Here is a 21258-nt window from a genome sequence, read left to right as displayed (position 1 = left end):
AAGGAAAAAAAATCGTTGCTGCTGTTAACTGAATCAGAGCAGAAATAGCTTCTTTTCAAGAGCAGCATTGATCAGCTGTGTGCCTTTGAAGCTAGATGGACAATTATTAAATATCCTTATTACCTCCAAGTCCAAAAGACGTAATTATATGAATTAGGAAGAACTTCCACTTCAGATCCTTTAATCTTATTTTTATATTCCCCAATTGTATGTTTTCCAACAAACAAGAAGATATATAATCTAAATTAATAACTTCAGTGCCTTCACAGAGAGTAGAACTGGCCAGAGAAACTTTGATAGAACTTTACTGCATCAGAATATGTAGTTTTGTCAAAATTGAAATGCATTGCAAAATCAGGTAGATTTTTCTGGAATTTCATTTAGATGAAAGAGGAGGAAAAAAGTTCCAACAATGTTGCAACATCCCTTTTTTACATTGTCAGAACAAAAATTTTCAAATTTGTATTTTGAAATGATTTTGTTTTTATTTTTTTAGTTTGTATTCTATTATACATTATAATACAAACTTGTACATATAAAAAGTATAAATTGAAGTGAAGCTTTTTGATTTTGTCAAAATGAAACCTTTCAATTACTTGAAACAAATAAATAAAAATTTGGAATTTTCCTCTGCGGCGAATTTCAATATTTTCAGTTTTCATTACATTTTGTAATGAAGCTAAATTTCAAAATCTCAAAATCCTTCCTGAAATGGAACTGCCATTCTCCACACAGCTCTAACAGAGACTACTGTGTTTGTCTGTAACAACTCAGAATAATAACATGCGTATCTGTTGCACAGGTAATCAGAATCAGTTTAGAAACTTGTGTTCTATCCAGTTCTTAAAGGGATAAAACTCTTGTAGATTGATACAATGTGTTCAGAGAAATCTTTTCCCCTTCAGATCTCTCAGGTAACTATCTTTCATGTAAAAACAAAATAACACAAAAACACCACTAGCAAAAGATTAACTCTCCACCAGAAACAAATGTTGTGTTTCATCCTAATCACCTTCTAAGAAAATACTCCAGTCTCCTAATTTTAGGGAGCCCAGCATCTTCACATTACATGTGTTAAATTGCACCTTTAAGGTACTGCCCACACTGATGGTGGTATAGAGGCACCTTGTTCCTGTAAAAACTCCAGGAGTATAGGGGGTCATCAGCCACTGCGCCACCTTTTGACAAGATCCACTATGCACACACATCCTGAATGAAGCCTGCACCACTGCCTTTGAAGAGCAGGGAAGGGGCTCCTCTTGGCATTCTCCTCTCTCTGAAGCAATAGTCTGCACTCAAGATTCGTGGTCCCTCTCAGTGCAAGGGCTACAATTATGCCTTGCCCCTGTACAGGAGCACAAGGGAGTTTTGAAAGGGGATGCTCCCAGGATCCACCCCAATTTATGCAATCGTGCAGGGCTGAGCAGAGTGGAGTCCCTGGTGTACTTTTCAGAGTCTTTCCCTTAAACATGTATGTCTCTCTCTCATGCACAGCTGCTAATGCCAAGTGGTAGCCTTCTGCTGTGGATCTTGCCATCTGTTCCAGAGACCTTCTCACAGTTACATTCCAAGGATAAAGTAACCTTCTGCAAAGACCTTACTTCCTCATTCGGCATTTCATTGTTGCAATTACTAGTTGTCTAAACATTCTGAAGATTTTTACCCCTCAGCCCAGAAGCTAAAGGATAAAACATTCCACCATGACATTTTTTACATGAACCCAGCAGATCCAGTTGCAAGCTCCTATATTATGACTTAAGTATCCCTTGTTTATTCTTAGCATTCACACATAACACTGTCAAGACTGGCAGGCCTGAAAGGTGACTCATCTTTCATATCTCTTTACAAAGTATTCAGAGTAGCAGCCGTGTTAGTCTGTATCCGCAAAAAGAAGAACAGGAGGACTTGTGGCACCTTAGAGACTAACAAATTTATTAGAGCATAAGCTTTCGTGGACTACAGCCCACTTCTTCGGATGCATATAGCATCCGAAGAAGTGGGCTGTAGTCCACGAAAGCTTATGCTCTAATAAATTTGTTAGTCTCTAAGGTGCCACAAGTCCTCCTGTTCTTCTTTTTACAAAGTATGTAATTCTTTATACTTCTTTCTTAACAAAAATGAAAGAAGTCCTTAGAATGAAGTATTTTAAGCCAGGGAATCTAGATAGAAAACTCTTAGTTTTAAAAGTTTCAGTTGTTCTTCCTACCTCATTTCATTTTTCCCTGCCATGATCAGTAGTAGTTTGGGTTTCTCTAACTTTGAATATCTTTCTCAGTGAACATAAGAATTGCCATAATATATTGGAACAGTGGTCCATCTTTTAGTCAATATCCTGTTTCTGACAGTTGCCAGTACCAGTTTCTTCAGAGAAGTATGCAAGAATCCTTGTAATGAACACTTGTGAATAACCTGCTCATAGGGAACTTTCTACAAAACATGTCAGCATGTATACTCTTAAAGCATAAGAGCTTATATCCCATCTTAAAAAAAGAGGGGGGATGCTAGTAAAATGTTGGTTAAAAAAAATTTAAAGCACTCCATGACTTGGCATTCAAGTCAGAAAGGGACTTTTGGGCACTTTTAAAAATGTTACTGTCCATTTTTTACTGTTCCTAGATCTTGGCATTAGATGCTCTTATTTGTATTAGCAACAAAGCATATTTTAAATACATCTACTGTAGAGAATATCTGTTTCTACAGTCATTGCCCAGTTCACTTCCCCACTCCATATTTTGTGTTCACAACTAGTATTTATAGAATAATAGATGGCAGAACTGAGAGACACCATTTAGGTCCTCTAAGCTGTTCCCTTGCAACTTAAAGGACACTGTTCTTTATTAATTCCTCCTTTAAATGTTTTATCTGAAATCCACCTCCCTTCTTTGGTAGTCTCATCCAGCAACTAATCCGTCTCACTGTCAGAGTATCCTTATTCTTAATCTCAAGGATGTAATGTAGAGAAACATTTGGCTTCTGGGAAAAGCACTGTATATTCTGTTCTACAGTTGGAGATTGCTCTGAGATGGATGAGTAGAGAGGAAGATGCTATACTTGGCAGTGCAGCAGCTGGCTTTTTCCACTTTGAAAAACTGAGCATGTCACTGTCTTGATAAATCTAGCTTTTGATTCCCTGGTAATTTGTCTTTCAACTTTATGAGAGGCTAAAGTTCCTCTTTTAAAGATCTCTTTCTTAATCTTATTGTTAGCCATGCAAGTATGAGATATTTGCCAAAGGAGATCTTCTTCAGCATGGTTGTATTGAGTCTCATTCATGTTTGAAAGATGAATATTGTCGAAACATTCATTTCTGGTTGTTTCTCCCAGTGGTTGGGGGAAAATACCTGTTCTTAGAAAGCCGGTTTTGACGTTGACACAGACTACTAATGGCATCTCCTCACCAAAATGATAAAAGTAATTGCTATATTTAACAATAACCATTTGACAATGCAACAAACATGCTTTAAATATAAATTGGAAATGATATTTTAGAAAACTGTAATTTTAACCAACTGCACAGGATTTACTCTAAAATTACATTGGAATACCCTATGCTGTGATTTTGCACTGATATACCTCTGTAGCCACTGGTGGGTGACCCCTCTTTTCCCCATAACACTACTTTGGGGGTCAGGGCGTGTAATAGATTATAGTTATAATCAAAATGAGTAACTTCAAACCAGTTTGAATCTGATGATGCCCCACCTCTTCCCTGCCTACATCTGTTATGTGCAAGTGCACTATACACTGTTGTGTAAACGAAAAGATTAGAATAGTCTAAAGCCTTTGAATGCCATTAGAATGTGAGCAATGGTGAGTGCCTATATCATCCTGTTATGTGGCTTTGTTGCAGGCATCATTCTTGATCTGCCAAACTGAAAAAAATGTCTTTTTGAGCTCAAACCCTAACTACCCAGTTTGGAAAGAATCTTGTCAGTCATGTAATGCAACCAAATTCAGAATCCGTTCTGGTGAATGAATGTTACTGTAATGGAACCACAGATTGTGGCTCAAATGCTCAAGCATTGCAGGGTTTTTCTCATGGGGAGGAGAGATGATGCTTACTCATTTGCCCCAGCATAAACCAGGAGTAAGTCTATTAAAGTGAATAGTGTTACACTCATGTAAGGTATAAGTGAGATTAGAATCAGGCACTTTGTCAAAATGCTTTTGTATTTAATTAGCATAGTACCTAACAAAGTATCCAAAGAGATTAATTCATTATGGTTAAGTCACTTTAATATTGGAACATGTTCTTTTTTTCCTATTAAATGAAACCTGCACCACGCTGCCAGCACCTGCTGCCTGTAAATTCAGTGTGACCAGCTCTGGCAAGACCACTCCTGTGCAAAAGGGGATCCTCCAGTGGTATAGAGTTCATAGAATCATAGAATATCAGGGTTGGAAGGGACCTCAAGAGGTCATCTAGTCCAACCCCCTGCTCAAAGCAGGACCAATTCCCAACTAAATCATCCCAGCCAGGACTTTGTCAAGCCGGGCCTTAAAAACCTCCAAGGAAGGAGACTCCACCACCTCCCTAGGTAACGCATTCCAGTGTTTCACCACCCTCCTAGTGAAATAGTTTTTCCTAATATCCAACCTGGACCTCCCCCACTGCAACTTGAGACCATTGCTCCTTGTTCTGTCATCTGCCACCACTGAGAACAGCCGAGCTCCATCCTCTTTGGAACCCCCCTTCAGGTAGTTGAAGGCTGCTATCAAATCCCCCCTCATTCTTCTCTTCTGGAGACTAAACAATCCCAGTTCCCTCAGCCTCTCCTCATAAGTCATGTGCTCCAGACCCCTAATCATTTTTGTTGCCCTCCGTTGGACTCTTTCCAATTTTTCCACATCCTTCTTGTAGTGTGGGGCCCAAAACTGGACACAGTATTCCAGATGAGGCCTCACCAATGTCGAATAAAGGGGAACGATCACGTTCCTCGATCTGCTGGCAATGCCCCTACTTATACAGCCCAAAATGCCGTTAGCCTTCTTGGCAACAAGAGTACACTGTTGACTCATATCCAGCTTCTCGTCCACTGTGACCCCTAGGTCCTTTTCTGCAGAACTGCTACCTAGCCATTCGGTCCCTAGTCTGTAGCAGTGCATGGGATTCTTCCGTCCTAAATGCAGGACTCTGCACTTGTCCTTGTTGAACCTCATCAGGTTTTTTTCGGCCCAATCCTCTAATTTGCCTAGGTCCCTCTGTATCCGATCCCTACCCTCTAGTGTATCTACCACTCCTCCTAGTTTAGTGTCATCTGCAAACTTGCTGAGAGTGTAGTCCACACCATCCTCCAGATCATTAATAAAGATATTAAACAAAACCGACCCTTGGGGCACTCCGCTTGAAACCGGCTGCCAACTAGACATGGAGCCATTGATCACTACCCGTTGAGCCCGACGATCTAGCCAGCTTTCTATCCACCTTACAGTCCACTCATCCAGCCCATACTTCTTTAACTTGGCGGCAAGAATACTGTGGGAGACCGTATCAAAAGCTTTGCTAAAGTCAAGGAATAACACATCTACTGCTTTCCCCTCATCCACAGAGCCAGTTATCTCATCATAGAAGGCAATTAGGTTAGTCAGGCACGACTTCCCCTTCGTGAATCCATGCTGACTGTTCCTGATCACTTTCCTCTCCTCTAAATGTTTCATAATTGATTCCTTGAGGACCTGCTCCATGATTTTTCCAGGGACTGAGGTGAGGCTGACTGGCCTGTAGTTCCCCGAATCCTCCTTCTTCCCTTTTTTAAAGATGGGCACTACATTAGCCTTTTTCCAGTCATCTGGGACCTCCCCCGATCGCCATGAGTTTTCAAAAATAATGGCTAATGGCTCTGCAATCTCACCCGCCAACTCCTTTAGCACCCTCGGATGCAGCGCATCTGGCCCCATGGACTTGTGCACGTCCAGTTTTTCTAAATAGTCCTGAACCACTTCTTTCTCCACAGAGGGCTGGCCACCTTCTCCCCATACTGTACTGCCCAGTGCAGCAATCTGGGAGCTGACCTTGTTCGTGAAGACAGAGGCAAAAAAATCATTGAGTACATTAGCTTTTTCCACATCCTCGGTCACTAGGTTGCCTCCCTCATTCAGTAAGGGGCCCACACTTTCCTTGATTTTCTTCTTGTTGCTAACATACCTGAAGAAACCCTTCTTGTTACTCTTAACATCTCTTGCTAACTGCAACTCCAAGTGTGATTTGGCCTTCCTGATTTCACTCCTGCACGCCTGAGCAATATTTTTATACTCCTCCCTGGTCATTTGTCCAATCTTCCACTTCTTGTAAGCTTCTTTTTTGCGTTTAAGATCAGCAAGGATTTCACTGTTTAGCCAAGCTGGTCGCCTGCCATATTTACTATTCTTTCTACACATCGGGATGGTTTGTTCCTGCAACCTCAATAAGGATTCTTTAAAATACAGCCAGCTCTCCTGGACCCCTTTGCCCTTCATGTTATTCTCCCAGGGGATCCTGCCCATCTGTTCCCTGAGGGAGTCAAAGTCTGCTTTTCTGAAGTCCAGGGTCCGTATTCTGCTGCTCTCCTTTCTTCCTTGTGTAAGGATCCTGAACTCAACCATCTCATGGCATGCCCAACCCTCTGCTGATGGGAGTGTCAAGGCCACACCTAAGCCAAACTGATTGATGGATACAGTTTGGGCTCCCAGAGGCTTTTATCAGCTGACTTATGTCAAAGTAGCTAGATGATTGGTCTAATTTATGCTAAGTATATACTTGTACATGACTTGTATGTGTGCTCATGTGGCCAAGATCTGGACTACTATATGCAATGTCAGAGGGCAACACTTAGCCTATAGCCTTTTGAAGAAAAAGTTATCTTAGACTGAATGTACAGTAGTCCCCATGGCAATGCATTAGTCTATGTATATAATGGGGAGACAAGTAAAAATGGAGAAGTCTGCTGCTTTTTTCGTCAGGGTGGAAGGAAGGCAGAAATCGTTGAGACGGGGGAGTGGGGGCAGGTTGAGGCTGTGAAAGTGAGGAAGCAGTTAGATTGCATTAGTTATGTTGGACAGATCAAAGGTGAAACTCTTCATTTGAGGAAAGGGGGGAATTGAATTTTGACCTAAACTGCTGAAATAGGATTAAACTCCGTCATTAAAGAATATACTGCATCAGATATTTCATAACTCTCTCTTAGTAAAGATAGAAATGAAAGGATCCAAGAGAGGAGAGTTGCATACAAAATACATATTTAAATGTTTTTCTTAATATAGATTCACCCAATAAAGAGACACAATATTCCTTCACCATTAAAAGATCCAATTTGTCTGTCTAAAACCTTCCAAGATAACAATAGTTTCACTTCCATTATTCCATCTTCAGATATGTTTCTTTTTCAACATGGAGATACTGTTGCTCATAGCAACATAAGACAGATGGGTGTCTAACTGCAACTGTGCCGCTGTTCTGTTTATCTTTATGAATTGAATTAACTGTGCAAGCTTGCTTAAAAACTTCCTCTTCTGTCTCTTTGTGGCTGTAATGAAACGTGCATTACAGTATGTATAGGGGTGTGTGTGTGTGTGTGTGTGTGTGTGTGTATTAAAAAATAGGTTGCCCATACATTTCCGCTCAAAGGGGTCATTTCAGTTTCTTATAACTTTACTGAAGTTTAACTTTTTTGACTGAAATGTGATTATTTTTGCTTGAAAGTTTCACCAAAATAGATTGTTTTTAAGCATGGCAAAAGAGGTGGCTGGAGGAAAGCAGTTTTTCTGCTTAACACCCCTCCCGCTGGCCCCTTGCCACACACCCCAAAACTTCTATTGCTTCCTGGAACCTCATGGGCTTGTGGAATATGATTTGTGAAGTTGTACATGGAAAAAGACCAGGGCTTGAGTTTCTTCCTCAATGATTGTACGTATTGCATCGAACAGAGCATTCTGCTGCTGTTTAGCAAATAGCAACACATGCCGAAATGTCTCTTCATTTTTCTTTTCACAACTATGAAATTCCATTTAATGTTTAAATTAAAAGAACATTAGAGTTGTAAAGTGAAGTGCCCAGAAGATAGCCATTGCTAAAATTAAGGCTTTCCATGCAACTTTAATTCTTCCTCCTCATGCATATGCATTATGTTACGGGGCCTGATTCTGTTTTCGGTTGCGTGGGAGTGGCTCTCATTGGCTTCAATGGGAACAGCACCTGTGTAACTGACAGCAGAATTTTGCCCACAGTGTTTAGTTCCATGATCAGATATTATTTTCCCAGAGGACCCCTGCCTGGTTCAGTGCACTTGATGGATGGTGCTCCGTGAATGAGGCAGCTGTTCAATTTTTTTTATTGTTGTTCATTGTCGCCCTGCTTCAAAGAGTACACATCATACAAATCGTTCCATGAATACGATTTTTTTCTTTTTTGAGAACCCTTCCTTTTTCCACTCATCACCAGAATAGCTGAGAACCTCACAAACATGAATTAATTTGTCCTCATACATTTAGTGAGGTGGGTAAACTGAGGCACGGAACAATTAAGTGACTTACCCAGAGTCCTTTAGGAAATCTGTGGCAGAGGTGGTGGTAGAATCCAGCTCTTCTGAGACCGGTCCAGTTTCTTAACAATAAGCTTGTCCTTCCTCTTACTGTGGATCATGCCTCCATTTGCTTCACAGGGTCCAACTTCTGCAGTGTCTGAAGCACGGTACCAGCCTGAGTCAGTGCATAGTCTTGCCTCATTCACTGGAACTGAGTAAGGCAAGAATCAAAACAAATAGTCTGTGATCATGTAATAAAGAATTTATTGCAATGCAAACATACAAGGCACCAGAGTTACAATTGCAAGGACAACCTTAATTCTGGCATTTCCTTACTTTGAGCACTTGACTGTTTAAGGTTAATGCACTCTTAATGTAGGATTGGGATAAGGAATATGTTACATATGATATGACTTAATGGATTTAATTTTGGGTTTTTTAATGATCCCATGGATTTACATTTGAAGGGAGGAAGGAAATGAGGCAGTAAACTGAAAAAGAAAGCATGTAGCACATTCCCAATAAATATATGGTACATTGTTCTTGTACATGTTAAGAAATCTGTTTCTATAGTAACTAGTGTAGATTGCCACTTCCCCTAGTGTTTGGAATATTATCAAAGTCAATTTTGCTGATGCTGTGCAGGGCACATCCAGTGTGCGCTACAGTAGTTTACTGCTGGTAATATGCTCTGGGTAGTTTTGAGATGCGTGAGCAACACATTTGGGTAAACAAAGATAGGATTTAGGGAAATGTTTCTCCCTACCATGCTGAAATAGTGTCTCACCCACTCAGAGTGCTGTGAGATAAAACATTTCCTTTTTCATTCTATGCAAAGACTAATCTACGTTTTAATCTTATCACAAGGAGCAAGAAGAAAAGTAGTTAGGTGTGTTTCCAAATTTTGGATTAAATGTACACATTTTGGTTTAATAGCATTTGTCTGTGGAAAGAATCGTCATGTCTGAAATTCACTCTTAGACGGGGGGCAGCAGGAGGCTGATGTATCACTTAAGCCCCAAAATAAGGCTTAGTTGGGATTTAAATGGTACATTGGCTTCCTCCTGGCCCTCTGCCCCACAGGTGAATATCTTTCCCAGAATATAGTGAAGAAAGGTTCTTTTTTTGTCCAGAGAAATTATGCATCCTCAAATAGAGAGCATTTTTTCTTTGTTTTATACCTACCTCATGTAGGGCATAATAGGACAAGCCCCAGAAACCTTTCAGACTCCATCAGTAGGTGGCAAATTATATGAATTTATTTATATTCCCATCTCCAATACAGTCTTGTGCAGCAAAGTATTTGCAAGGTTTCTGGCTCTTTCCTACTGGACCAACCAGGAACAGACATCTCCCTTCCTTGAGAACTCAGTGCATACTAGGTTCAACTAGCCTAGGTCCTCCCCCCTCACTGCCTTCCTGGGTCTTCTTTTATACTTCTCATCTGCTGGCTAATCAGTTCACTAGCCGGATCAGCTAATTAGTTGCATATCCCCAATCAGCCTTTTCCAGGGGAACTGATTGGTGCCTAAGTGATCAGAGTGCTGGCTCATTTATTAGTTCCCAGGACTTTGTTACATAGGGCCTACTCCAACCTCTATTGAAGTAATCATTGATTTCAATGGGCATTGGATTGGGGCCTCAGCAAATGGAAGACTGATGTCTTCTGCAGGAAAAAGAATGTTTATTTCAGGTAGATGCAGCTTGATTTTAAAGAGTCACAATTAGGTGGCCACTGTAGTTTTGAGAGCAGAACTTTCTTTTGTGGGTATGTTTGCTGCCTGTTGTAAAGACATGGAGATGTTACAGAAGTTTCTCTCTTGCTCTGTTCCCTTGCAGATGGATGAGATAAAAGGCAAAGACAGAGTGATTTTGGCTTTGGAAAAAGATCTTGGTGTCCAGGCAGGCCATGCACAAAAGCTGCTGCTTCAGAAAGAAGCTTTGGATGAACAGCTTGTCCAAGTAAAGGAGGCAGAACGGTACCATGGTAGCCCCAAGAAGGAACTTCCTGCTGGAATAGGGGACATCACTGAAATGATGGGAAGCCCGGTAAGAGAAGCAGATAGTCTTCATAGGTCAGTTATTGTATCTGTTTTCACAGCATTTCCAGATGCTCTGAAAACACGGAATTGTGAGTTATGTTTAATTCTTGCCAAAGGAGCATTGCACTGGTAACAGCACTGTATGTTGCATTGTTGCGGTAAAAGTAACTCCATTTTTTTGAGTATTAAAAACTTCACTTGGCTCTTGAATTTTGAAGAATGTTTTAAAACATTTGAATTTAGACCATTTAAACTGGTAAATGTGGCCACAATGTGAGGTTATTACTTGTAATTGATGACTGATTAAGTGCGTTTCTCCAGTTGCAATGATGAACCATTTGTTTCCTTCAGACATTTATTTTATGAATGTGAACTATTCTATACAACAACAATAGACATTAAAAGAGAATTTGTACTTATTCTTTTCCAAATCTGTAAGGTGCTATCTTATAAATATGTTCTGTGCTGTACTATTAATTCTGGCATGAGACTGATATAGCTAGTACAAAGAACACTAGAAGTAGGTCTTACACACACAATTTAAGATTTAATTTTAATTTTTTACATATTGTAGCTTAGAGTTAACCTTTTGGCTGCTTGCCCTTTTTCAGCTTGTACAACCATGTGACTCTTATAAGAAATATTTGTAACAGGTCATGTAAATATTAAAAATATTTTCCAGTCAATGATACAAATGCCTATAGATATTCTCTACAGTATTCATGGTGTATGCATACACTGAATGCAAACTCTGCCTGCTATAATCTAAGTACATGTTTCTGTGTAGTAAATGAATATTTGAAAGGAAAAAAAATCCCTTTTTGGTTTGTATGTTTTTAAAGGAACAGCATATGGATGAACGAGACATACGGAGATTTCAACTAAAAATCGCTGAACTGAATGCTGTAATACGGAAGCTAGAAGACAGAAATACCCTTTTAGCAGATGAAAGAAATGAACTGGTAAAATAATTAGTAATAACACAGATGGTGACTTGCAGGATAATATCTTAATGGTACTCAGAGAAGTTGTGTTTTCAGGCAGAGTTTAACTTATTTGTCTCTGTTGCTAACAAACTGAAATATTGTAGAACTTAAAGATTTTTTTAAATGTTCCTATTTGGTTGATTTACTTTCCCTTATTTCTTGTCCCCTTGTTGTATGTCCCTTCATCACATGCATTCTTTGCAAGTAGCTTGACTCAGATATTCTCTATTTTCTTTCCTTTGATTCTTATGAGGTCCCTTAAGAACTGATTTTAAAAATATTAATCTTTGTCTTTATTGCTTTTTAGTTTTACTTAATATCTATATATTCTAAGAAGAAACTGTGTCCCTTTACACCCAAACATGACCGCTATAGAGGTCATTCGCTGAAGTTAAGATGTTTAAATAATTAAATAATTAATAAATAATAATTAAATAATTTCCATGCGAATTCACCATTTCTTTCTTCCACACGTCTTTCCCAGGAATATTTTTTTCTATCTCCTATTTCTAAGGTGTCTAACACCATAGTAGCTAATCAGCCAGGACTTTGAAACTGCTGGTGTAGAGAGAGAACAGTATTATGCTATTTTCTGGGTGCTTTTCCTTTTCACTGAATGGTTCGTTTGGGCACAAGGATGGAACATTTGCAGGGTTCAGAGCTAAATCTGTTGTCCTCCAGGCTGTCATTCCATGTAAAAGTCACTTTCCTTTTTCAAAGAGAAGGAAATTTAACATAAGAAACTCAACTTTGGAAAAGGTTTAGAAATGATTGCTCCTCCTTTTCATCTTCTTCAGAACTCTCTACAAATAGTTCACACAAAGGGGGCACCAAATTATGAGTGGTAGCTTGCATGCAGCATTTGGTAATATACGGCACCATGACATGTATGTAAGCTATGTAACTAATTTATTATATTACTCTTTGAAGTAATGAAACTTGACAATGCCACCATTGTTTTGTGAACTTCTTACGCTGACTAAGAGCTACAAAGCTTGTTTTTCTAATGGAAAAATCTACCATTGCCTAATCTCCAGGGAAACTCTTGAAATAAGAGGAGGTATTGTGGGTGAGAGATAGCAACTTAGAAATGGAAGGAAATGAGGAGCATTTAATAAATGTATTTTCTTGGATAGTTAGGGTGCAATTTTCAAAAGCATTCAGTGTTGGTCTGACTCTGCTCTTATTAAAGTTAATGGTAAAACTCTCATTGACTGCAATGGAAGCAGCGTTATGACAACACTGAGAACTTTTGAAAATCCCACCTGTATGTCTTGGCAGTAGCAAAGGATAATTCATTCACTCTGGCTAGGTTTAGAATGTTCCATAACATGAGCTATGCAGGGGTACAGGAACCAGGGGTGCGGAGGGTGCTGCAGCACCCCGTGGCTTGAAGTGGTTTCCATTATATACAGGGTTTACAGTTTTGTTCAATGGCTCTCAGCATCCCTGCTATACAAATTGTTCCAACACCACTGGAGCTGTGTGTTTGTTTCTAAATTGACACCTGGTTTCTGGCATCGTAAATGTAACATGCTCTTCATGTGATTTGTACAGTATTTGACTGGTGTGGATATTGTACGAGGTTTTCAAATCACCTTACTGGTTTATCAGTTTTAGGCTATTGTTTTGGTATTGAAAGGCTCTGCTTTGTGATGAATGGACTTAATTGAGCTATGATACCTTGACTTAATTTACATAGGGGGAGGGATAGCTCAGGGGTTTGAGCATTGGCCTGCTAAACCCAGGGTTGAGAGTTCAATCCTTGAGGGGGCCATTTAGGGATCTGGGGCAAAAATCTGTGTGGGGATTGGTCCTGCTTTGAGCAGAGGGTTGGACTAGATGACCTCCTGAGGTCCCTTCCAACCCTGATATTCTTTGATTCTATGAAAACTTCAGAAGAGTTCATTTGTGAAACAATATGAAGGTTTTGTCTTCCTTTATTTATTCTTGAGTAACGAAATACCTGTCCTCAAAGACTAACTTACCTACCATACCTAAAATATTATCTAGTAAAATCCAGTACTCTTTTTTTTCTTTCTCCAGGGCCGCCCAGAGGATTCAGGGGGCCTGGGGCAAAGCAATTTCGGGGGCCCCTTCCATAAAAAAAGTTGCAATACTATAGAATACTATATTCTCATGGGGGCCCCTGCAGGGCCCGGGGCCTGGGGCAAATTGCCCCACTTGCTTCCCCCCTCTCCCCTGGGCGGCCCTGTCTTTCCCCCAGTGACTGGTCATTCTGTTTTCAAGCAATGGTGCCAGTTTTGTTTTGGCTCTGTCATAGTAGATATATCTTTGAAGTGCCAGAGGCAGGGAAAATCTGTAGCCCCTCTGATGGAGCGAGCCACTGAATCCTCATGTGTGTTGGTATGGGGGACCCTCTTCAGCCCTGCTGCATATGACGCTGCAGAGGCTCCCACGGTGGCTTTCTCCCCCCGTGACCCACTTGAGTGCTTTGGTACTGCTGTTTGCACCGAGACTCCAACTGTCTGTGGCACCAGCATGCTCAGTACCAATGGTACCTCCATCATGAGGGGGCACCAATTCCTGCCTCATTCTGGACGTCAGATGAATTGGACTGCCTATTGGCTCCCTCGGGCATCACTCTGCCTTGGCCCCAAGATCGCAGGGTTCTCATGAATCCCAGTCAGGGTCATCATCTTCCCACTTCGCATCCCCTGACAAGCTCCAAGGGCCAGTGGATCAATATGGACCAGGGTTGGCACATGCCCCATGGCTGGGGCAGAGGTCCCTGGCCCGGCCCCTACTGACCACCAATGTTCTCCCCATATTAGTGGCCTCCTTGGACTCAGTGGGTTACTACTTGCTTGCGGAGATCCTGCTCCTTGTCCCGATCTAAGCCAAAGTCACCTGCCAGGTTGATGGGGGTGACTGCGCATTAGCCAAAAGCCCAAGCATTGATTGTCTTCTTCCCTGCAGAGCCACCAGAGTCCTCCCTCCTGGGTACTTCTTCCTGGGAGCAAGAGCCAGTTGTGGACTTTAAAGCGTACCAGGATCTTTTATGCCACATAGTCTCATCCCTCAGCATCCATGTGAAGTTTCTTCAGGAGAACACACTCAAACTGCTAGACATTTTGCAGCCTGCTGTCCCTGGGAGAGTGGCCCTCCTGATTAAAGATGAACCCCTTGAGCTGGTGTGAGTTCACCGCTTCAGTACCACCAGTGGTTAAGTGCATGGAAAAGCACTATTTTGTTCCTATGCAGGAATTTGAAGGGTTCTATTTCCACTCAGTCATGAATTCCCTGGTTGTAATGGTAGTAAATGTCAGGGCCCAGCAGGATAGGTTCACATCTACCCCCAAGGACAGAAACTCCAAGCAGTTGGAATTTCTGGGCAGAAAGATCTATACCTCCTTGTCCCTTCAGATGAGGATCATGAATCAACAAGCTTTGCTGTCCAAGTATAATTTCCTCAATTGGTCAGCCATATCTAAATCTGAGGACCAGTTGCCTGCCCTGACGTCTAGCATGAGGAATTTCAGGAGTTTGTTGTGGAGGCTGCTTTGCAGCAAAATGACTCTGAAGTCCACCCTTGACTTTGCGGACACCTGGGCCAGAGTGATGGCCTCAGTGGTAACTATGAGGAGGGCTTCCTGGTTTCAAAACTGTGGGATCACTTTGGACGTCCCGCAAGCCATTGAAGACTTGCCCTTTGACAACCAGGTCTTGTTCTTGGATAAGACTGATGTTACTTTGCATTTCTTTAAGGATTCCAAGGCTACCTTGAGGCCTTGGGAGTGTACATGCCTTCTGTGCAAAGATACCATTATGGGGTACAGCAGCAATACTGCCTGCAGCATTCCTTTTGCTCAACCTTCCCCCCTGAAACAGTGGGACTACCCTACAAAGAGGGATAAAGAGAAAGAGAAAGCAGTCAGGTTCAGGCCTGCTAAGCACCCATTTTGACTCCTTAGTCCAGAGCACTGGTCCAGTCGTTACTCCACTCTCTTTATCCCCCCTATGGCTTTGGGAACAGGCTGGCCTGTTTTTACAATGCTTGGGATTTGATTACTTCCGACAGCTGGATCCTAGCAATCCAGTCCAGTTCTTCTCCATGCCCCTTCCCACCCACACCCACACCCACACTGTCTTTCTTCAAGGACCCCTCTCACAAGACGCTGCTCATCAAATAGGTCAACTCTGTGCTAACATTGGAAGTAGTGGAGGAGCTCCTGCAGGAACACTGGGGCCCCAGCTTCTCCTCCCAGTACTTCCTGATACCAAAATCCAAGGGCAGGATGAGACCCATTCTTGACCTTCATGGCCTCAACAAATTCATCAAGTACCTGAGATTCTGCATGGTTACTCTTCTGGCTATCCTCCCAGCACTGTCTCAGAATGACTGGTTCACTGCTCTGGTCCTTCAGGTGCCTACTTCCTGTGACTCAGCAGAATTGCCACATGAAAATGTCTTTGTTTTGTGGTAGAATGCTGCTTTCAGTACACGGTTCTCCCATTTGATCTCTCTTCTTCCCCCTCCGAGTCTTCACCAAATGCATGGCATTGGTCGTGGCATATCTCCGGAGCGAAGGAATCCACTCATACCTCAATGACTGGTTACTGAAGGGTGACTCCAGAGAGATGTGGACCCAGGCCTTGGAAGGGCAGTCCTGCAATCCCTGTTCCAGTAGACTCTGAGCCCCATCTCTGGATTGGGGTACTGCTTGTGAATCACCTAAGTGGAATACATCTCTGTATCTACTCAAAGAAGAAGAAATGGTTACTTACTGTAATTGTGGTTCTTTAAGATGTGATGCAGACGTGTATTCCATGACCCACTCACTGTCCCCTCTGCATTGGAGTCTCCTCTCATGGACATCTGTGCAAAGGAACTGAGGGGGGTTGGGGCAGTGCCTCATATAGCCAGAGGAGGGGCCACAGCCATGAGGCGCGAGCACTGCCCCTCTACGGGTACTGCTAGGCAAAAATCTCTTCCTCTGGCGCACTGGACACATGCACATCTACTTCTCGAAGAATCACAATTACAGTAAATAGCCATTTCTTATACATATTCTAAAAGAATACATATTGGAACAGAGCAGTGATGAATTCCTTGTCTTCTGCTTCTTCATTAAGGATAATCAATAGGCTGCTTAAAGAAACTAGACACTTTAGTGTTGGTGCAAATCAGGACTAATGCTATTAATGGCACTACCCTAGTATAAAAACTGGAGTAAGTGAGAAAAATATCATGCCCTTCTCCTATAGCTTTTCTCTTCAAATAATTTCCTATATTCTTTCATAGGTGCTGGAACTAGGAGTACTGGGGGTGCTGCCATACCCTCTGGCTTGAAGCGTTTTCCATCATATACAGGGTTCACAGTTTGGTTCAGTGGCTCTCAGCACCCCCACTATACAAATTGTTCCTAGCACCCTTGAAGTATTTTTAGGATCATATTGCATGATCCTTAATGGCATAATCCTTAGCATAAGGGCAGGCGTGGCTGACCTGGGTAAGGTGGTGTTTTGCTGTAAGTAATTTTCCTAATATTACTCTTCGATACTGAATATCCTTTGTGCTCTTGACTATCTTACTGTTTTTTGCTCTAGCTCTTCTTTTATCTGGTGTGCTATTGGGAGGAAAAGGTTTAGTAACTGGATCGCTTCCCTGAACGTGCTATTTACCTTCCTTCACACCCTTAAGAAATGCTAAAATACTGCAGACTGAAATCTTTGGGGCCTATTACATTAAAGTAGGATGTGGGGCATGTATAACTCAATCAAATATTCTTCTGGATGCCTGAAGTGAAGGCATCACTAATATTTTTTTAAAAAAGTAAAGCAGGCTTTGCCATATGAAGAGGCACGTTGTAAACTGCTGTACTTGAATTCTTATGACAAAAATGTATATCCTTTCCAAGATGAAACAAATCTTTAAGAAAAATGTTATCTTCCTGAAGTTTCAGTTAAAGCCCAGTGCATATTAAAGTCTTTTTGATTATAAAAATAGGGAAACAGAACAGTTCAAGGACTATGGAGATAAAACTAGTAAAATACTGAATATCACAAATTGGGGAAAGGGCAGTAATTTACTTGAGATGATTGTCTGACATCATAAAAATAGGGGAACAAAATTGAGCAGCTGAAAATGTCAGCAGAACTCTGAGATTGAATCTGTGCCCTCTGGCTGACTCCCTGATTGTGCTAATTACACATTAGGTATAATTTCCTTAAAATAAGGGAGTGTGGTATATTTCTAATAAAGGATATTTAAATGGGTGAAAGGTAACTATTATTTTCCCTTTTCTAGGAAAAGGGCTAATAACTCACTGGAAGCACATGCATAAGATTTACAGTTTATCAAGAGATAAATTATATAAATCTGTGTGCTTCCCAACAACAAAATATGATGTATAATGGCAAAGACCAGCCTTAGCAGTGAGGGTATTTTCAGTTCTGTTAATAGCGAGTGCTGCATCCTTGCCATTGATTTTTTTACTCAAACCTGCGTTGACTTCCATTTTAGTTTCACTTTGGTGACAAGCAAAGGCTATAAGTTTTTAGATGCATACAGTTTAGTTCAGCAGTGGTGTGTAAGCGGAAAAATAGTCTTTATGAATGAATGAAGGGAGACTGAAAACCCAAGTGTTTCTCCTCCTTTCAGGTCATTGTAGCCCAGATTATGATTAACTGACATTTTGGGGTTCCTCCCCCTTTGCAGCTGAAACGTTCTCGGGAGACCGAAGGTCAGCTGAAGCCCCTTGTAGAGAAAAACAAGAGGATGACCAAAAAGAATGAGGACATGTTGCAGTGTATCCAGAGGATGGAAGAAAAAATTAAAAATCTCACAAGGGAAAATGCAGAAATGGTAAGCAACTATCTCATACGTATCAGAGGTTACTTTGTAAGAGCAGCTGCTCTTAGTAGCTTAGAGTTGAAAACAAATGTGTGGCTCTTACTCAGATAAATACTGGTATGTCAGAAGCTAAGCCATGTGAAGGTGTCAATGTCAAATACAATATTCTAGTGGTGGGTAGTATTCTAAAATCAGAGTGTTTATTTTTATTTGTATCAGAGGGGTAGCCGTGTTAGTCTGGATCTGTAAAAAGCAACAGAGAGTCCTGTGGCACCTTTAAGACTAATAGATGTATTGGAGCATAAGCTTTCGTGGGTGAATATGTCTGACGAAGTGGGTATTCACCCATGAAAGCTTATGCTCCAATACATCTGTTAGTCTTAAAGGTGCCACAGGACTCTGTTATTTTTATTTGCTTTGTCATTATTTATTAAACAAAATTGATTAAGAATAAGGATCATTGTGGCTTTAATGTGTAAAGGGTATAAAAGGGTATAAAATAGAGGGCTAAAATTAACCTTGGCATTACATGGGATTTTGCATGGATTTATATGTCAGAGCTGAATTTGACCTGTATAAACTAGAGATGGTAAAGACCCTCTTCAGGATTGTTCTCTAGAGTATATTCACGAGTGCTTTCTCCATCCTAGTTTTAGATGTCCAAGTGAGATGTAGAATATACTCTGTATGTGTTTAAAGTGTAAATATTTGCTTGGTGGAAAAAGGACCTTACGTTGTGCTGGAGCAGATTTCTGAAGCATCACGTTAGTGTATCAGAGGTGAGGGTTTTACCTAATGCTGCAGGAAGACGTTTAAGAGTTGGTTGTGTTAATAATAATAAACTTGATTTTTGCAGAAAGAAAAGTTATCCACACAGCCAACTTTGAAGAGACACACTTCCTTGAACGATCTCAGTAGCACACGAGAGGAACAAGAAATGGAATTCCTGAGACTGCAAGTCATAGAGCAGCAGCATGTTATTGATGATCTCACAGTGGTAATATTAAACATGTTCAGTACACACGTGCATAAACCTACATTCAGCCTATCATTTGAGAGCAATATTCAAGTTAATTTGAATTGAGTACAGTTAAAACTGGCATTGTAGTGACATGAAAAATAATTCTTCAGCACTTCAGTTATTCCCTTTGTAGTAAATTTATGAGTTTCCGTAGAGCATCTATGGTCTTATTTCAGCCATACCAACTTGTGATCTCATAACTCAGGCTTGCCTGGGGAGTACCTGAAAAGTTGATTTCTAAGGTACTGTAGAAAATGATGTTGAAGATTCAGCAAGTGGTGCTCTTGATTGCATCATTAGTGATCATTAGTGGTATTGGGGAAGTAAGACATGAAACTGAGATCTTGACCACTCATGGTCAAAGTGCTTACAGTACTGTTTGCAGGAAAGGAAGCTGTAATATCTGTGTCTTGGCCAGATTCCGATGCGGGTGACTGCACCTAAAACTCCCCCAGATGTATTTTTCACTTCCAACTCTAAACTGTTGTGTTGCTGTGCAACATGAAATACCTGCTGCATTTCACCCCAGAAGCTGTCGCATTTAGGTGAAGATGAAGGGGTTCCCATAAAAGTTCTAAAATACTTTGAAGAACCACCTGAATTAAAGGTGCTATTTAAGTTACCATCATTATTTTGAATTGCTGTGTACATTCCCAAATTTTCTCCTCTGGAGCAGTGTGCTGGCAGAGATGGATTACTTCACCATTTCAAAACAAGCATTGTACCATTGGTAGTTTACTATTCTTCCACTTTCTGGATTGAATTACTAAGAAGAAGCCCTCACTTGAGTATTCCAGCAGGATGTAGTTCAATATTGGCAGATGAGAGACAGCTGTTTTAGCAGCAATTAGAGTTAGAAACCTAAAATCATTATAATCCTTTTAAAACTAGAAGAATCACAGGGAAGGACACAGAAATTGGTAGATGAGAGTAAAGCTGGAAAGGATAATAGAATTAGGGTAAAGCAGGGGGGTTAGCAGAGTAAAAGAGGATTAAAAAAAAAGTTAGGAGGGAGGACCTACCTGTTATCTTTTCCTTCCTCCCTCTTCTTGTCTCTTTCTGCTTCTGTTACCTTCTCCTGCTACCCCCTCTGAAGGTCAAGTCAGTATTCTTTGGCTGAATGATCACAAGATCTAAAAGTCCTAGGTATATTTGTGACCTTCTTATGTTACAACATAGATTTGTTACAATCTTCTTTGAAGCTGATGCTAAAAGAAAGGCACAAGAGAACTGGGATCAGAAGCCAACAAACTTGTGCTTGAATTTCCTAATTTGTATTCAGAACTGAGTCCTGTAAGTGTGAATAGTCAGTGCCTTATCTTCTTAGCACTTCTGCCCTTAGGAGGCTGAGTAACCTACATTGTGTGCTCCTTTTTTATTTAAAAAAAAAAAGGCAGCAATCAAAAAATATCTTCATATGTGGTTCTGTGTCAGAATGTATGTGACAGAGTGATATAGGTTTAATAGAGCTGAGCTAGCCTTTGCTATTGATCTTCAGCCTGAGAAGAGCGGGGCACATTCTTGCCTCCCGATGGGTGTTGCTATATTTCCATAATCTTCAGAGAAAAAAGAACTGTCAGAAACCTGTGCCCAGTATTTTACAAAACTTTATCTGCCAATTTCAAGATAAACCTGTGGAATATGTTGCTGGGCTTCAAAGGAAAAACATTCAAGGGAATTTTCCTGTTTAAATATTACAAGAAGTCTTTATGTTTGTAACTTTGCCTCATGCTTTAAGAAAACATTTAATGATGTTTCCTTTTGTCACGTGTAATCCAAATACATGTTAAAGAAGTAAAATCTTCTTTTTTACTCTAGGAACGAGAACGGTTGTTACGCCCAAAAAAACCGAAAAGGAAAAGTCTGAAACCTCCAAAGGTGAGAGTCTGGCAGG

At 40.8% G+C, this 21258-nt stretch overlaps 1 protein-coding gene across 20 annotated transcripts in view; it reads left to right on the top strand.

The window, feature by feature from the left end:
* JAKMIP1 (janus kinase and microtubule interacting protein 1) overlaps nucleotides 1-21258 on the top strand; it is a 254195-nt gene that overhangs the window by 150504 nt on the left and 82433 nt on the right. For all 20 annotated transcript variants that reach the window (XM_065598214.1, XM_065598216.1, XM_065598218.1 and 17 more), the window contains 5 exons: nucleotides 10338-10547; nucleotides 11383-11502; nucleotides 18209-18355; nucleotides 19200-19340; nucleotides 21183-21242. In XM_065598214.1, the coding sequence (XP_065454286.1) occupies nucleotides 10338-10547; nucleotides 11383-11502; nucleotides 18209-18355; nucleotides 19200-19340; nucleotides 21183-21242 (678 nt within the window). The remainder of the gene's footprint in view (nucleotides 1-10337; nucleotides 10548-11382; nucleotides 11503-18208; nucleotides 18356-19199; nucleotides 19341-21182; nucleotides 21243-21258) is intronic.

Source organism: Chrysemys picta, chromosome 5 (genome assembly GCF_011386835.1).
Source record: "Chrysemys picta bellii isolate R12L10 chromosome 5, ASM1138683v2, whole genome shotgun sequence".
Lineage (NCBI taxonomy): Eukaryota > Metazoa > Chordata > Testudines > Emydidae > Chrysemys > Chrysemys picta.
The sequence above is the reverse complement of the archived record's forward strand: the minus strand, read 5'-3'. Positions and strand labels throughout refer to the sequence as shown.